The 13,245-nt window shown below is 51.4% G+C and overlaps 1 protein-coding gene across 1 annotated transcript; it reads right to left on the bottom strand.

Moving 5' to 3' along the window:
- Positions 1 to 2,327: 2,327 nt before the first annotated feature.
- Positions 2,328 to 6,293, bottom strand: LOC135981171 (patched domain-containing protein 3-like). Its single transcript, XM_065582431.1, has 2 exons — positions 5,651 to 6,293; positions 2,328 to 2,435 (listed from the first exon to the last, which is right to left on the bottom strand). The coding sequence occupies exons 1-2, from the start codon at positions 6,260 to 6,262 to the stop codon at positions 2,328 to 2,330; spliced, it is 720 nt and encodes a 239-aa protein (XP_065438503.1). The 5' UTR covers positions 6,263 to 6,293.
- Between the last annotated feature and the right edge of the window lie 6,952 nt (positions 6,294 to 13,245).

Genomic DNA, 13,245 nt, shown 5'->3' with positions numbered 1-13,245 from the left:
ACATACTAGAATGATGCTATTTCCCACACTGTACCACAGTTCAGGGTGTGTTAGCGATGGTGTTGTAAAGGTCTCATCCTGTCTGCTAACCACCCTCAGTCTCCATGACATCACTGAGCACTGAAACTGGTTAGCAGCACATTTCAGGAGGTACCTTCACTTGAGGGGATCGATGGAGGAAAGCGGGACCCCTCCCTGCCCCAAGAACCGCACAGTGTCTGTGGCCCGATCCTACACTTTCTGAAGTCCTGCGGGAAAAACCCCTTTAGCTTCAGTGCCAGCAGCGTCTGGCCTTACACCAAACACAAGGAGAGGGAACGTTGCAACCTAGCCAAGGGCAGGTGCAGCACAAGCGGCCCCTCCCTTCGGCATTTCAGCGCCTTTCCTCTCATTCCGGATCCGGGTTTGGGTGCCGGGTTCGGGAACAGAGCCCGGCGCTCCGGCTCTCCCGCCCCCGAAGCGGGGAGGCTACAGCAGGAGGATCCCGCTGCACACCCCGGGGAGGGCTCCGTACCCCAGGGGGCTGCTCGGCGCTGTACCTGGACAGAGGTGAGATTTAAAGCCTCCAGCTCAGCCGGGATGCGCTTGAGGAAGTTTTCCAGCCACTGCAAACTCCTCTCTCGGTCTGCGGCTTCGTCTTCTCTCAGGTAATAAACCAGCCTCAGGGCTTTGGCTGCCTGCACCTGGGAGGCGCCCGCTCCGCCAGCCAGCTGTACGCCTCCTAAGAAGGTGCCCATGAAAACGCTGCTCCCGAACACGGGGTACGTGAGCTGCGGGAAGAGGGTTTCTAGCCGGGCAGGTGTATCAGCACAAAGTGCAGCCCTCCCCTTTTGCAACTGGGAGCGGTTTCTGCCACGCAGCGTAGCAGTTTGGTAAACTGTTTGTTAACTTGCTACCGCCTGTCCATGGGGTTGCGAATCAGGAGGGGATGGGGGATGTGGTCAAAAACAATCCCGATCTGCTTCCTGACCAGAGTGGCCGCTTTCATTGCATTCGTGAAAGGGGAGGTAGGGTTTGTGGGTATGGAGCATGCCCCTGAGCCCAAGTTGAGACCACAGTGGCCCCTTTTCATTTTTTCCACTGGCTTCTCCTTGCTTAGTTCCAATAACTGGGCTGCTCATGCACCTGTCACTGGTCCAGGGATGGTTGCAAAACGGGAGGGATGGGGTTTGTGGTTGAAAACACTCACGGTCTGCTTCCTCCTGGCTAATGTGCCAAATTGATCTATTGCATGATTGAGGCATGCTGTTTCACTTTTTTGTGTGTGAATCCGTGAAAAGGGAGGTAAGGTTTGGGGGAACGGAGCATGCCCCTGAGCCCAAGTTGAGACCACAGTGGCCCCTTTTCATTTTTTCCACTGGCTTCTCCGTGCTTAGTTCCATTGACTGGGCTGCTCATGCACCTGTCACTGGTCCAGGGATGGTTGCAAAACGGGAGGGATGGGGTTGTGGTGGAAAACACTCCCGGTCTGCTTCCTCTGGGGGATGGTTGCAAAACGGGAGGGATGGTGTTGTGGTGGAAAACACTCCCGGTCTGCTTCCTCTGGGGGGATGGTTGCAAAACGGGAGGGATGGGGTTTGTGGTCGAAAACACTCACACTCTGCTTCCTCCTGGCTAATGTGCCAAATTGATCTATTGCATGATTGAGGCATGCTGTTTCACTTTTTTTTGTGTGAATCCGTGAAAAGGGATTTTTTTGACTTTACTCTTCCAATTTGCATCATATACAAAGCAATTTTGGGGGCCCCTTCCATAAAAAAAAGTTGCAATACTCTAGTAACATGTATTTGGAAATGTAAAAAATAACCAGTGAAATACATTCAAAAATTAATTTGTAATAATTTGAAAATACACTAAATCCAACATTTGAAAACATTAAATGCTTTAATGGGATGTAGACATTTGCAGTTACATAATGGGCTCTTGCTGGGTGATGGTGATGGTTGGTGCAAATGGGCTGTCGCTGCCTGGGGGAGGTGCTGCTTGCCCAGGGCTCCGGGGGGAGCTGGGCTCTGGGTTGGGGGGCGCCCGGCTCACAGGGGCTGGGCTCAGGGATGTGGGGAGATGGGGTCAGGGGGGTGTCCGGCTCAGAGGGGCTGGGCTTGGAGCTGGGGGTCATGGCTGTGGGGGGATGGGGTCAGGGGGTTGTCTGGCCCCTCCCTTACCATGCCGCTTACCCCCTCTACCGGAGCCTCAGCGTGCCACATCCAGGACGCCGGGGGATGGGATGGGGGAAGACGGAAGTGTGGGGAGTCTCCGACAAACTCCGGGCCTGGGGCAAATTGCCCCACTTGCCCCCCCCTCTGGGCGGACCTGCTGAATAGTGGTTACTGGGAATGGGCCGGGGGTGGGGTGGGGAGTGTAGCAGATGACAATTTGAGGTGAATATTCTCTTGGCCAGATTCTACTGGGTTTATGGTGCTGTGTGCTATGGACTGGAGTGAATAACCAAGAATTTGTTTAATAATTATTCTCTAAATTCAGCTTTCTTCTTTCTCTCTCTGTGAATTATCACTAATTCAAAATAGTGGTGTGCAAGTTGACTGGATAATGATAATAGCATAATCTCTTGTTAGAACATTGTAAACCCTACTACCTGTTTTTTATATAATACACTCACTATACATAATACAAGAAATCCCTGATGTTAGAACCTGGCTATGCCGCTGCTGTAGGGGGCTCATCACCCAGCAGCTGGGGGCCACCATGTGGGCTCGGCAGGGCTGCTGGCAACGGGGCCAATGGCTGTGGGTGGGATCTCAGGAGTCATGTCCCAGGGATATGCCCCACTCCCCAGCACTGCTCCAGCTCTGAGCTGTCTCCACTGCCTGGGACCTGTGGGGCACCACCTGCCTCCCCAGGGAAAGAGCCACCTGGGATTGGTGCAGAGGCTGGGCCAGTCTCAGCCAGTCCCAGAGGACGGCTGGGGGAGGGGGACAGTGTGGGAGGCTCAGCTGGGTCCTGCCAGGCATGTGGGTCCTGAGGGAGCCTGGCCCAGGTAGGCCCTGCTCCTGCTCCAGCCTGGCTGATTGCACCCCCAAGGGCCGGAGTTATCCTGCCCCAGGACAAGCTCTGGCTGCGCTGCCGGCTCAGCCTGGCAGACACAGTCACCTCCCATCAGGGCCGGGTATTGTGGCTGGGGGTTAGGGTGTGGGAGAGTAGGTCTCTAGTGGGTCTGGGGGGGGTGCTGTGCAGTGGGGGGTGGAGAGATCTGTGTGTGTTGGGGTACTGGGAAGTGTGCAGGGGTCTGGGTGGGGCACTGTGCAGTTGTGGCAGTGGGGCGGTGGGGGGCACTGGGCAGTGAGGGAATCTGTGGGGGGGCTCTGGGCGGGGAGGGGCAGGGCACTGTGCAGTTGTGGGAGGGCTGTGGGGGGTCTACATCTAGGGGGCATTGGGCAGTGAGAGGATCTGGGGGGGTTCGGAGTGGTCTGTGGGAGAGCACTGGGCATGGGGGTTTGTGGGGGTCTTTTCACGTATTCACACACAAAAACGTGAAACAGTGCGCCTCAATTGACCAATAGATCAATTTGGCACATTAGCCAGGAGGAAGCAGACCGTGAGTGTTTTTGACCACAAACCCCATCCCTCCTGATTCGCAACCCCATGGACCAGTGACAGGTGCATGAGCAGACAAGTCATTGGAAATAAGGAAGGCGGAAGCCAGTGGAAAAAATGAAAGGGGCCACTCTGGTATGACCTTGGGCTCAGGGGCATGCTAGCCAGGAGGAAGCAGATCGATGAAAGGGGCCACTCTCGTCCCACCTTGGGCTCAGGGGCATGCTCCATACCCCCAAAGCTTACCTCCCTTTTCACGGACTCACACACAAATACGTGAAACAGCGCGCCTCAATCGTACAATAGATCAATTTGTCACATTAGCCAGGAGGAAGCAGATCGACCAAAGGGGCCACTCTGGTATCACCCTTGGGGTCATGGGCCCGCCCCGAAGGGGAAGAAGCATGATGGGAGCACAGGGCCGGGCTGGCCAGTGTGCATCTGGCAGCTCCCGGTTTGTAAACAGTGCCATTGTACTGGGCTGGGTGGAGCAGGGTTGTTCCTGCCGTGCCATGACCCATCTCCCATTGCCCCCGGCCAGCCCGTCGCTCTGAGGACTCTGCCCCCCATGCCCCATGTCCCCATTTCCCCCCTGGGGGACCACAAATATGTTTAGCACCAGGCCCACAAAAAGTTAATCCAGCCCTTTTTGGGGTGCAGGCTCTGGGATGGAGTTGGGGTGCAGGAGGGTTGCAGGCTATGGGTAGTTTGAGTGAGGGGTGCAGGCTCTGACCTGGGACATGGGATTGTGGTACAGGAGGGGGTGCAGACATGTGGGCTCTGGGAGGGAGTTAGCAACTCAGCACGTTATATAAGAGAAATGAACTGCAGTGATTTCATATAGGCATAGAAACTGATAGAAGACACTTTTACATATTCAAAATGTGAGAGGCAGAGTTGGAGGGAGGGAGTGTCTGTACAATATTTCACCGCATTCAGTCTCCTGGCTGGATCAGTAACGTAGCCGTGTACAGGGCTGCCCAGAGGATTCAGGGGGCCTGGGGCAAAGCAATTTTGGGGGCCCCTTCCATAAAAAAAGTTGCAATACTATAGTAACATGTATTTTGAAATCTAAAAAATAACCAGTGACATACATTCAAAAATTAATTTGTAATAATTTGAAAATACACTAAATACATTATTTAAAAACATTAAATGCTTTAATGGTATGTATACATTTACAATTACATAATGGGCTGTTGCTGGGTGATGGTGATGGTTAGGATGGGGTCGGGGGGGGCTGCCCCACCCCTTACCATGGCGCTTACCCCCTCTCCTGGAGCCTCAGCGTGCTGCGACCAGAAGCGGCCCCGGACAGCGTTGGAGCCACCGCTCTGCAGTGCACCAGGGCCGCTCCCGGACGCGGCATGCTGAGACACCGGGGGAAGACGGAGGCAGGGGCAGCCTCTGACATATTCGTGGGGGCCCCTGCGGAAAATTGACCCACTTGTCCCCCCCATCTGGGCGGCCCTGGCCCTGCAACACTTGTATAGGATAGAGAGGAGCTGCGATTAAGCTTTGACAGGCTAGGAATTGGAGGCCTGTGCCTTTAAGACCCCAGCCCCAGGAACCCGCCCCCTGCTCCGAGGCTGACATGCAGCGTCCCTGTGAGAACAACAAAAACAGTCTCTGCCCCCCCCCCCACACCCCTAGATTAGCGAGCACAGTGGGTGGCTCATCCCACGGGGTCACTGTTCCCCCCCCTCCCCCTCCCTAAACGGGGGTTTTGTACCCGCACGGGGTCTGGCAGTGTCTCCCCCCCCCCCCGGCTTAACTCCGGCTCTCACCCCCCACCACCGATTTTTGCCCTTCAGCCCCTCTTCTGACGCTAGCTACAGTAGCTTGAACCCCCCAGGCCAGTAAAATTCTGCCCCCTGCTCAGACCCTGACAGCCCCCCGCTGCGATTTGCCCCCCTTAATCCTTTTAAAACCCCCCAAAGAGGAGGCAGCAAATCGTAAGTAGAAGTAAGGGCAGAGAGAGGGCAGAGAGAGGGCAGTGGCTACAACGAAGGTTACTGGGCATGCTCAGTTCGAGTGAGCATGCTCAGTACACCCAAAGTAGCAAAACGGGAGCGAGAGCACTTTGTGCTGATACACCCTGCTCCCCCTGCACTGCAGCCAGGAGCGGGTTGGGGCTGCTGCAGGACCCGTTGCTCCGGACGCACAGGTCCGGGTAGGAGAGTTGGGTGCCCGGGTCCCCCCCGGGAACAGCGAGGCTCTGCTCCGCCCCGTCCAGCCGCAGGAGCTCCCCGAAGGCTCCCGCCGTCAGGATGTTGTTGCCCGAGGCGGAGACCACGATGAGGGAGGCGAAGGCGCCCTCTGTGAGCAGCCTCTGGCCGGAGAAGCGCTCGGAGTCGCGGGTCGGGAAATGCTCCTGGGCAAAGCACCTCTCGCTCTTGGCGGGCCCCCCGAGCGGCGTGAACTGCCCCTCGATGTCATTGGCTTGTCTCTGCGGCAAGAAGAGGAAGCCCGCGCCGAGGCCGCCCGAGAGCAGCAGCGGGAGCAGCAGGAAGGGCCACGGGTGGGCGCCTATCAGCCCCCCGAGCCGGCCGAAACGCCGGCTGAGAAACAGGGCAAAGTTGTCGTGCGGGGGGATGGTCGGTTCGGGGCCGGGACCTGGTTCTGGGTCCAACTCAGAGCCCATCTGCCCGCTGCCCCGCCTCTGCTGCTGGGTCCCGGCCTTCGCGCCCGGCTCTTCATGCCCCATGTCCTGTCCGCTGATCCCCGCTCCTGGCCCCCTGCGCCCCCCGGCTGCTCCTGGCCCCGCTCCCTGCCCCGGCGCTAACGGTTCAGGGCGGAGGGAGAAGGGCAGCGGCCGAGGAGAATCACGAGGCCAGGCCCCCGAGCCAAGTTTTGTTCGAGACTCGCGACCCGGCCGCGGAGGACACGAAGGATTCAAAGAAAGGGCGGTAGGAGACGAGGCACAGGTGCGTTGTATGTGAGAGCGTTCAAGAGCGGCGGTCGGCAGGAACCGGCACACCGTGATCTTTTGGCAAGAACCGTTTGGATCAAGTCTGTGCAGGGACTAATTGTTTTTGTTTATTTAAGCTGCAAGCTGGTGGGGTCTCTCCGCACACGTTGTTAAAGGATTTAAAAGCACTTTATGAAAAAGTCCAAAAAGCTGCCTCCCACTTCTTTCTTACTGTAAATTTTTCAGTAGCTGAGCCATGGTTCTTCAGAAGACTTAGAAATTCTGGACACAGATGCCCCCAGCTTGGGTTGCCAAGTTTCTAATCACACAAAAGTGAACACCCTTGCCCCACTCCACCCCTTCCCCAAGGCCCTGCCCTCCCTCATTCCATCCCCCCAACCTCTGTCGCTTGTGATTGCTCTGTGCAGGCAGAGCCAATTGCCACGGGAGTGCACTGCCTTCAGTGGGACTCAGTGCAGATCCACCAGAGCCTGAGATGGCATCATGAAATGGCATAAGATGCCAAGTTGAATGGCCCCTTCCAGAGCAGGGCCAGCTCCAGGCACCAGCTTAACAAGCAGGTGCTTGGGGCGGCACCTGCGGCAATTCGGGGGCGGCAGGTCCCTCACTCCCTCTAGGAGCGAAGGACCTGCCGTTGAACTGCCGCTGCCGATCGCGGCTTTTTTTTTTTTCCAATGGCCATCTACGATCGCGGCTTTTTTTGTTTGTTTTTTGCTTGGGGCGGCAGAAATGCTGGAGCCGGCCCTGTTCCAGAGTATGCTCTTCTACTCATCTCCCACTTATGGTATACTTGGAGAAATCCCGACCAAACACAGAGTTGGTTCAATGTGTAGCCAGGATCTGAATGAACTCTCCCCTGACAGCTAGTTTGAGAGGGGGACAGACTTCAAAAGCAAACTGTATTTACATGAACGCACTTACTCTGCATAGGTATCTTGCAGCTAGGAGTTGTGTAGCTCCAAGTGATCAGCTGTGGTTGGTAACTGTCCCCACCACAAGTGATTTCAGCTCTCATTTGAGCACTTTAACGTAACAGAAGACTCCTAGTGAATCCCATTTAGCTCTGTCTTTGAACAACGGGGAGGAACAGGTTAAACCAGACCGGGGACCCTTAGGGTGAGTTCACACCTCCTGGCTGGAACACCTGTCTTCATCCCGCTTACTTTCACAGGGGGCTGGCATTCAAGCCCCTGGCTTAGCGAGTTCCTTTCAGTTGAGGTTGACCCCTCAATCGGGACAAGCTCAGCACAATTCTACTCCCCTTTAGTCATACAATGAAGATAACAACACTGATAACAACATTTCACTACCCTTAGCTCTGATTTACCGGCAAAACTAACAAAAACTTACAACCCCAGTGCTCTGTGCTGCCCTCTGAGTCCCATGCGAGGGGGAGCGGGAGAAGCAGGTGCTAACAAAAAGGAGGTACAAAGTGTCTGAGCATAAGTACATCTGGCTTGTCTGTGATAAAATCATGAATGGTGTAGAGAAATTGAATAAGGAAATGCTATTTACTCCTTCTCATAACACAAAAACTAGGAGTCACCAAATAAAATTAATTGGTAACAGGTTTAAAACAAACAAAAGGAAGTATTTCTTCACACAACACATAGTCAGCCTGTGGAACTCTTTGCCAGAGGGTGTTGTGAAGGCCAAAACTATAACAGGGTTCAAAAAAGAACTAGATGAATTCATGGAGGATAGGTCCATCAATACCTATTAACCAGGATGGGCAGGGATGGTGTCCCTAGCCTCTGTTTGCCAGTATCTGGGAATGGGCGACGGGGGGATGGAACACCTGATGATTGCCTGACTCTGTTCAGTCCCTGTGAAGCAGCTGGCATTGGCCACTGTCAGAAGACAGGATACTAGGCTAGATGGACCTTTGGTCTGACCTAATATGGCTGTTCTTATGTTCTTAACCCTTTTTAAAATTCTTTTCCTAACAGTGAAATAAAGATGTTGTATTTCTCTCTCTCTCTCAAAACCAAACAAAACAATACAAAACCCAGCTTGCTGTTTAAAGTTTTGCCTAAAGGAAAACTACGAAGCAGCTTATGTGAAAAAGTTAACACTTATTTTTTTACCAGAGATAAGGAGTCTCCTTTTTCACACCACACAGCCCTTTTCTTTCCTAACTTTTTAAATGCACCAATCTTTAAAGTTTTGCCCAAAGGCTTTAGATTTATGCAAAAAGATGAAAAAGAGTGAATATACCCTGTTTCCCCGAAAATAAGACAGTGTCTTATATTAATTTTTGCTCCCAAAGATGCGCTAGGTCTTATTTTCAGGGGATGTCTTATTTTTCAGAAATGAAAAATGCCTTATTATCGGTGGATGCCTTATTATCGGGGAGGTCTTATTATCGGGGGGATGCCTTATATTACAACGAGAGGCAAAACTGTAAGTAGGCCTTATTTTCGGAAGATGTCTTATTTTCGGGGAAACAGGGTATATCACCATCATTTACAATAAAGGTTATCTCAAACTTCCTTATTTCATTTACTGGAAATTGACTTTAGCTGTAAGCTTTGTAAAGGGAGAAAGTCCTATTCCCAGCATTTACAATAAAAGGCTTGAATAATTGCATGATAGGAATAAAGCTACATTAGCAGGTTTTTATACTGAATGACACCAAGAAAGCAGCTTTTACCAAAATTATCTACTTTTTTTAAATTTAGAAGGAAAACCTGTTGCTCTTTACAAGAGCCCCCACCCCCACGTGATTCCAGGGCCTAGTTAAGCAACTGAAAACTCAAGTTTTTTGGCAGATAACATAGCAATTAGCTGACAAGAGTACTGTATCTAATTCCTATATAAAATAAAGAAATTTTAATAAATATTAGACCCACTCAGCTCTAATATTAATATTAGAAAATTTTAATAATATTAAAACGTGTACATGACCAGAAATGGGGCAGGATGGCAGGACATAAAGCATAAAAAGAGCATGGAAACCTGTCAGAATTACATGCTAATGAGTTCTGTTGAGTGGTTTACTACTAAGACCCATTTCTGATCTTTTTGCACACATGCTACTTTCTGGGTGATGGTGAAAGCAGAGAAACCATTTTTATTTTCCTCCCCTTGTTGGGGAGGGGTAATCGTTGCTTTTTAACCCCACCCCAGTTAGGGCTCTGCGCTGTTCCAGGCTGCCTGCCGGAGAGCACATCCTGGTCTTTTTCTCATCTACCTGGGTTTTCTCCTCAATATGTGTTCCCATTTCACTAACCTGGAGACCTTTCCCTTCTGTAGAGTGAGACACACCCTCATACGACCGATCTTTTACTTGACCTTCACTATAGCAAACATCTTTGTTCTGGGCTGCCTTCTCTCCCGCCAGTAGTTCTACGTCTTCATCATGTGCCTTACTCTCGCTCTGCAGCTGGTCCCGTGCCTTGGAGAGACTGTATAGTTGCCTGCAGATCCTGCTGCAACTTCTGGTTACAGACTTGCAAAAATGTCAGCTCCTCCTCCAGTTTGAGCCTTCATCTGCTCATGGAGATCCCTCTTCAATGGCTGGGCTTATTGGGAAGTTAACCAGGAATTTCCTCTGATGAATGCTGTCATGCTGTCCAGAGTGGCTCATGAACATGGGTGCCAACCTCAGGGCAGACTTTTGCAAACAAGGGCACAAATTCCCAATTGGTTGAATGTTCTATACTTAGATTTCACTAATCAAGTATTAAGTGTGAACTCCTCAAGCGCTGTAACAGCCTTAACATGGAGACACAGCCAATCCTCTTGGGCACTCAGGTCTACCTTGCCACCCAGCAAACTCACTCTTAGGAAAGATGGTCCTTTACATGAAAAATCACAAGAATATTCAGGTTACTCCAAGCCCCTAAGGACCAGTCACTTACCCCAGGTCAGTTGCACCTTAAATCAAAGACAGTCTTTGCAGCCAGTTCTCTAATTAACTAAAAAATTATTAACTAAGAAAAAGAAACAAGAGAGTTATTTACAAGGTTAAAGCTGGTAAATACACACACACACACAAATGAGTTACAGTCTTAGGTTTCAAAAGGCAATAGAAGCTGCACTATATGTTCTTTCGGGCTAACCCTAGCTAAGCAGCTTGCAGATCCCTTGCTTATGCTTAGAAATATTGCCCTCTCCAAATTCCAAGCAACATAGTGATTCCAAGAAACACAATTTCTTCTGGTCAGGGATTTGTATTCCCTTCTGCTAGAGTTCAAGCTGTGATGGGGCATGTCCACCTGCAGGTTTTCTCTTCAACTGTGTGTAGTGGGAGCAATCAACAAAGTCTTTGTTTGTCAATGATTTACAAAGGCCCATTTGGTCTCAATGGGCCTTCCTGGTGGGCAGGATCTAAGACTTTCTGAAGGAAGCCAGCATTTCTACATTAATTAATGCTCCTTTTCCATTTGATGACTTGCACAAGTACAGAGGATTACAATGCAAGCACTTAAAAGAACCTTATAACATGTCTTCTTCCCTTTTGACATTCATAAGAGGCTGTCTTTTCCAGTTGCCGCTGGGCCCTGGCCAAGCCTGGGGTTAAGCTTTTATAAGTTTAATATATGCAGCTTTCTACAAGCATTTCATGAAGTCTAAACACAGTCTTATAAATGTAACAACTCGTTTAACAATACTAACACACAGGTGAGCCAGACTGATTTCCAGACTTGCATATGTCAGTGCTCATGAGGCTTGTCTCCTGCTGTCGAGGTGAAAGTAAGCCGGTCCGGTACGGCGTACTGGCAAGAGCCGGAACACTGTGCCAGGCTGGACGGGCTTCCCCAGGCTGGCGAATTAAAGGGCCAGGGGCTCCCAGCCGTGGATGAGCCCTGGGCCCTTTAAATCACCGCCCGAGACCTGGTGCCAGAGCCCCGGGGTAGCGGCGGCAGGGCTCTGGCAGTGATTTAAAGGGCCAGGGGCTCCTGACCGCTGCTACCGCAGCGAGCCCTAGGCCCTTCACATCTCTGCCTGAGTCCCAGGGTAGCGGCAGCAGCCGGGAGCTCCTGGGACTCCGTCGGCGATTTAAAGGGCCTGGAAATTACTTAACTGTTCAAGATTATCAGACTTCTTCTCACACTCGCTCCCTGGTGCCTATGAACTCCTCTCAGCCTTTGCTGCAATTCTTTTAGCTGGGTATCCTGCTGCCCTCTGGAGCAGCTGACTGAGTCTTCGTCAGACTCCTGTATCAGATTACTAAGGTTTCCCACACTCTCATGTCCTCAGCCTGAGGACTGCCTCAAGGCATCCCCAGAGGAGAAGTTTGAAACTTATGGCTGCTGTTTGCCTTTATATCTCGTCCCTGATGCTTGTTTCTGGGGCTACCCCCGGTTTCCCCAGCACTACATTCTTACTTCCCCATAATAACTGCCTGTGGAAAGTTCCTGCGGGGCAGCATCTTCTCACATCCCTTCTTCCCGTCACTTCACACAATTTACCCCGAGGGTATCATTCTAACTGGCCCCAAACTGTATGCCCTTAGTTATTTCTTCAGCTCCTGTAGCTGTCCCAGGTAAGAAGCAGCCAGCACATTGTATTCAAATAACACGTTCCCTTTTTAATCAGGTTTTCAGGACAGGAACCATTGAAACTGCAGTCTGTAATTGCCACTCATCATTGGCAAGGGGGTTGGACCAGCTGCCTCTGCCTATCCCCAGGCTGCACCTCTGGAGCCCCAGTACCTCCTTAGGCCTTAACAAGGCCTCAGCCTGGAGCTCCCCAGCTCCTCCTGCCCTTCCCCAGCATTGCTCTGCTTCAGGTACCCTGCTCCCAGGCATCTAGGTCCTTCCCACTCCAAGGCTGGAGTGAGACTGACCCAGCTCCTCCCTTAGCCCTTTTTATACTGGCCCAGCCAGGCCCTGATTGGCTGCCTGAAGCTCGCTCATGATGGGCTCCCGGAGGCAGCCCTTTCCCAGGGCTGTTTTTAACCCCTTCCAAATCGGAGCGGGCTTACTGCCCCGCTACACATGTTTTTTTGTTTTTTTTAAAATCCCCGTGTAGACATACCCATCATGTTTGAGAAGTTTATTCGTGATAATTGGTTGATGAAATCAAAATATAGAACTCACAACCAGTTTGGGGTTTGTGCCCTGGTTCCTTACAGGCTGCCCGAGGTTGGTATTCATGCTCTTGAATCACTGCAGGCAACAGGATTCACAAATCATAGGTCATTTAATTTTATAGATCATAACTCCAGCACTGTGAAAGTTTAGACCTGATAGTATGAGTTTTAAAGGTTAAAGAATAAACACAATAAGTGAATCACAGTCATATGCTGGCCTTGGGACAAAAGACCTTGGACAGTTATGTTTGCAGGAGGGAATATCCTTTCAAGAGAAAGCCCCAGATTAGGAGCTGAAAGGTTTGCTCATAAATTTTGGCCAGGTACCAAGGGAAGGAAAGGAGATGGTGTCCAATCTAGAGGAAGAGAACCATCCTGTCCCAGACCCTGCAGAGGCAACCATCACAGGGGAACTGGTCCGATTGCAGCAGTGGAGAGCCAAGGAAGAACCCGAGTACCAGAGATTCATGGCAGAATTATGGATCAGGCAGACCAAGCAGCAGAGGCAGCTGAAGAGAAAGCCCACTGGAGGCTCAAGCAATACAGCTCAAAATACTGTAGCGGCAAAAGGAGTTTCACCCCCACAACACAAGGGAGTAGGAAAAACTCTACCCAATTTATAAAGAAACGGACTGTACAGAAGAGTTCCTGTCTACTGGAGAGAGACTATGTAGGATGCTCAATATTCCAGCAGATAAACAGATGGCCATCCTTTTAA

The sequence above is a fragment of the Chrysemys picta genome, chromosome 2 (assembly GCF_011386835.1).
Source record: "Chrysemys picta bellii isolate R12L10 chromosome 2, ASM1138683v2, whole genome shotgun sequence".
NCBI classification, from domain to species: domain Eukaryota; kingdom Metazoa; phylum Chordata; order Testudines; family Emydidae; genus Chrysemys; species Chrysemys picta.
The sequence above is the reverse complement of the archived record's forward strand: the minus strand, read 5'-3'. Positions and strand labels throughout refer to the sequence as shown.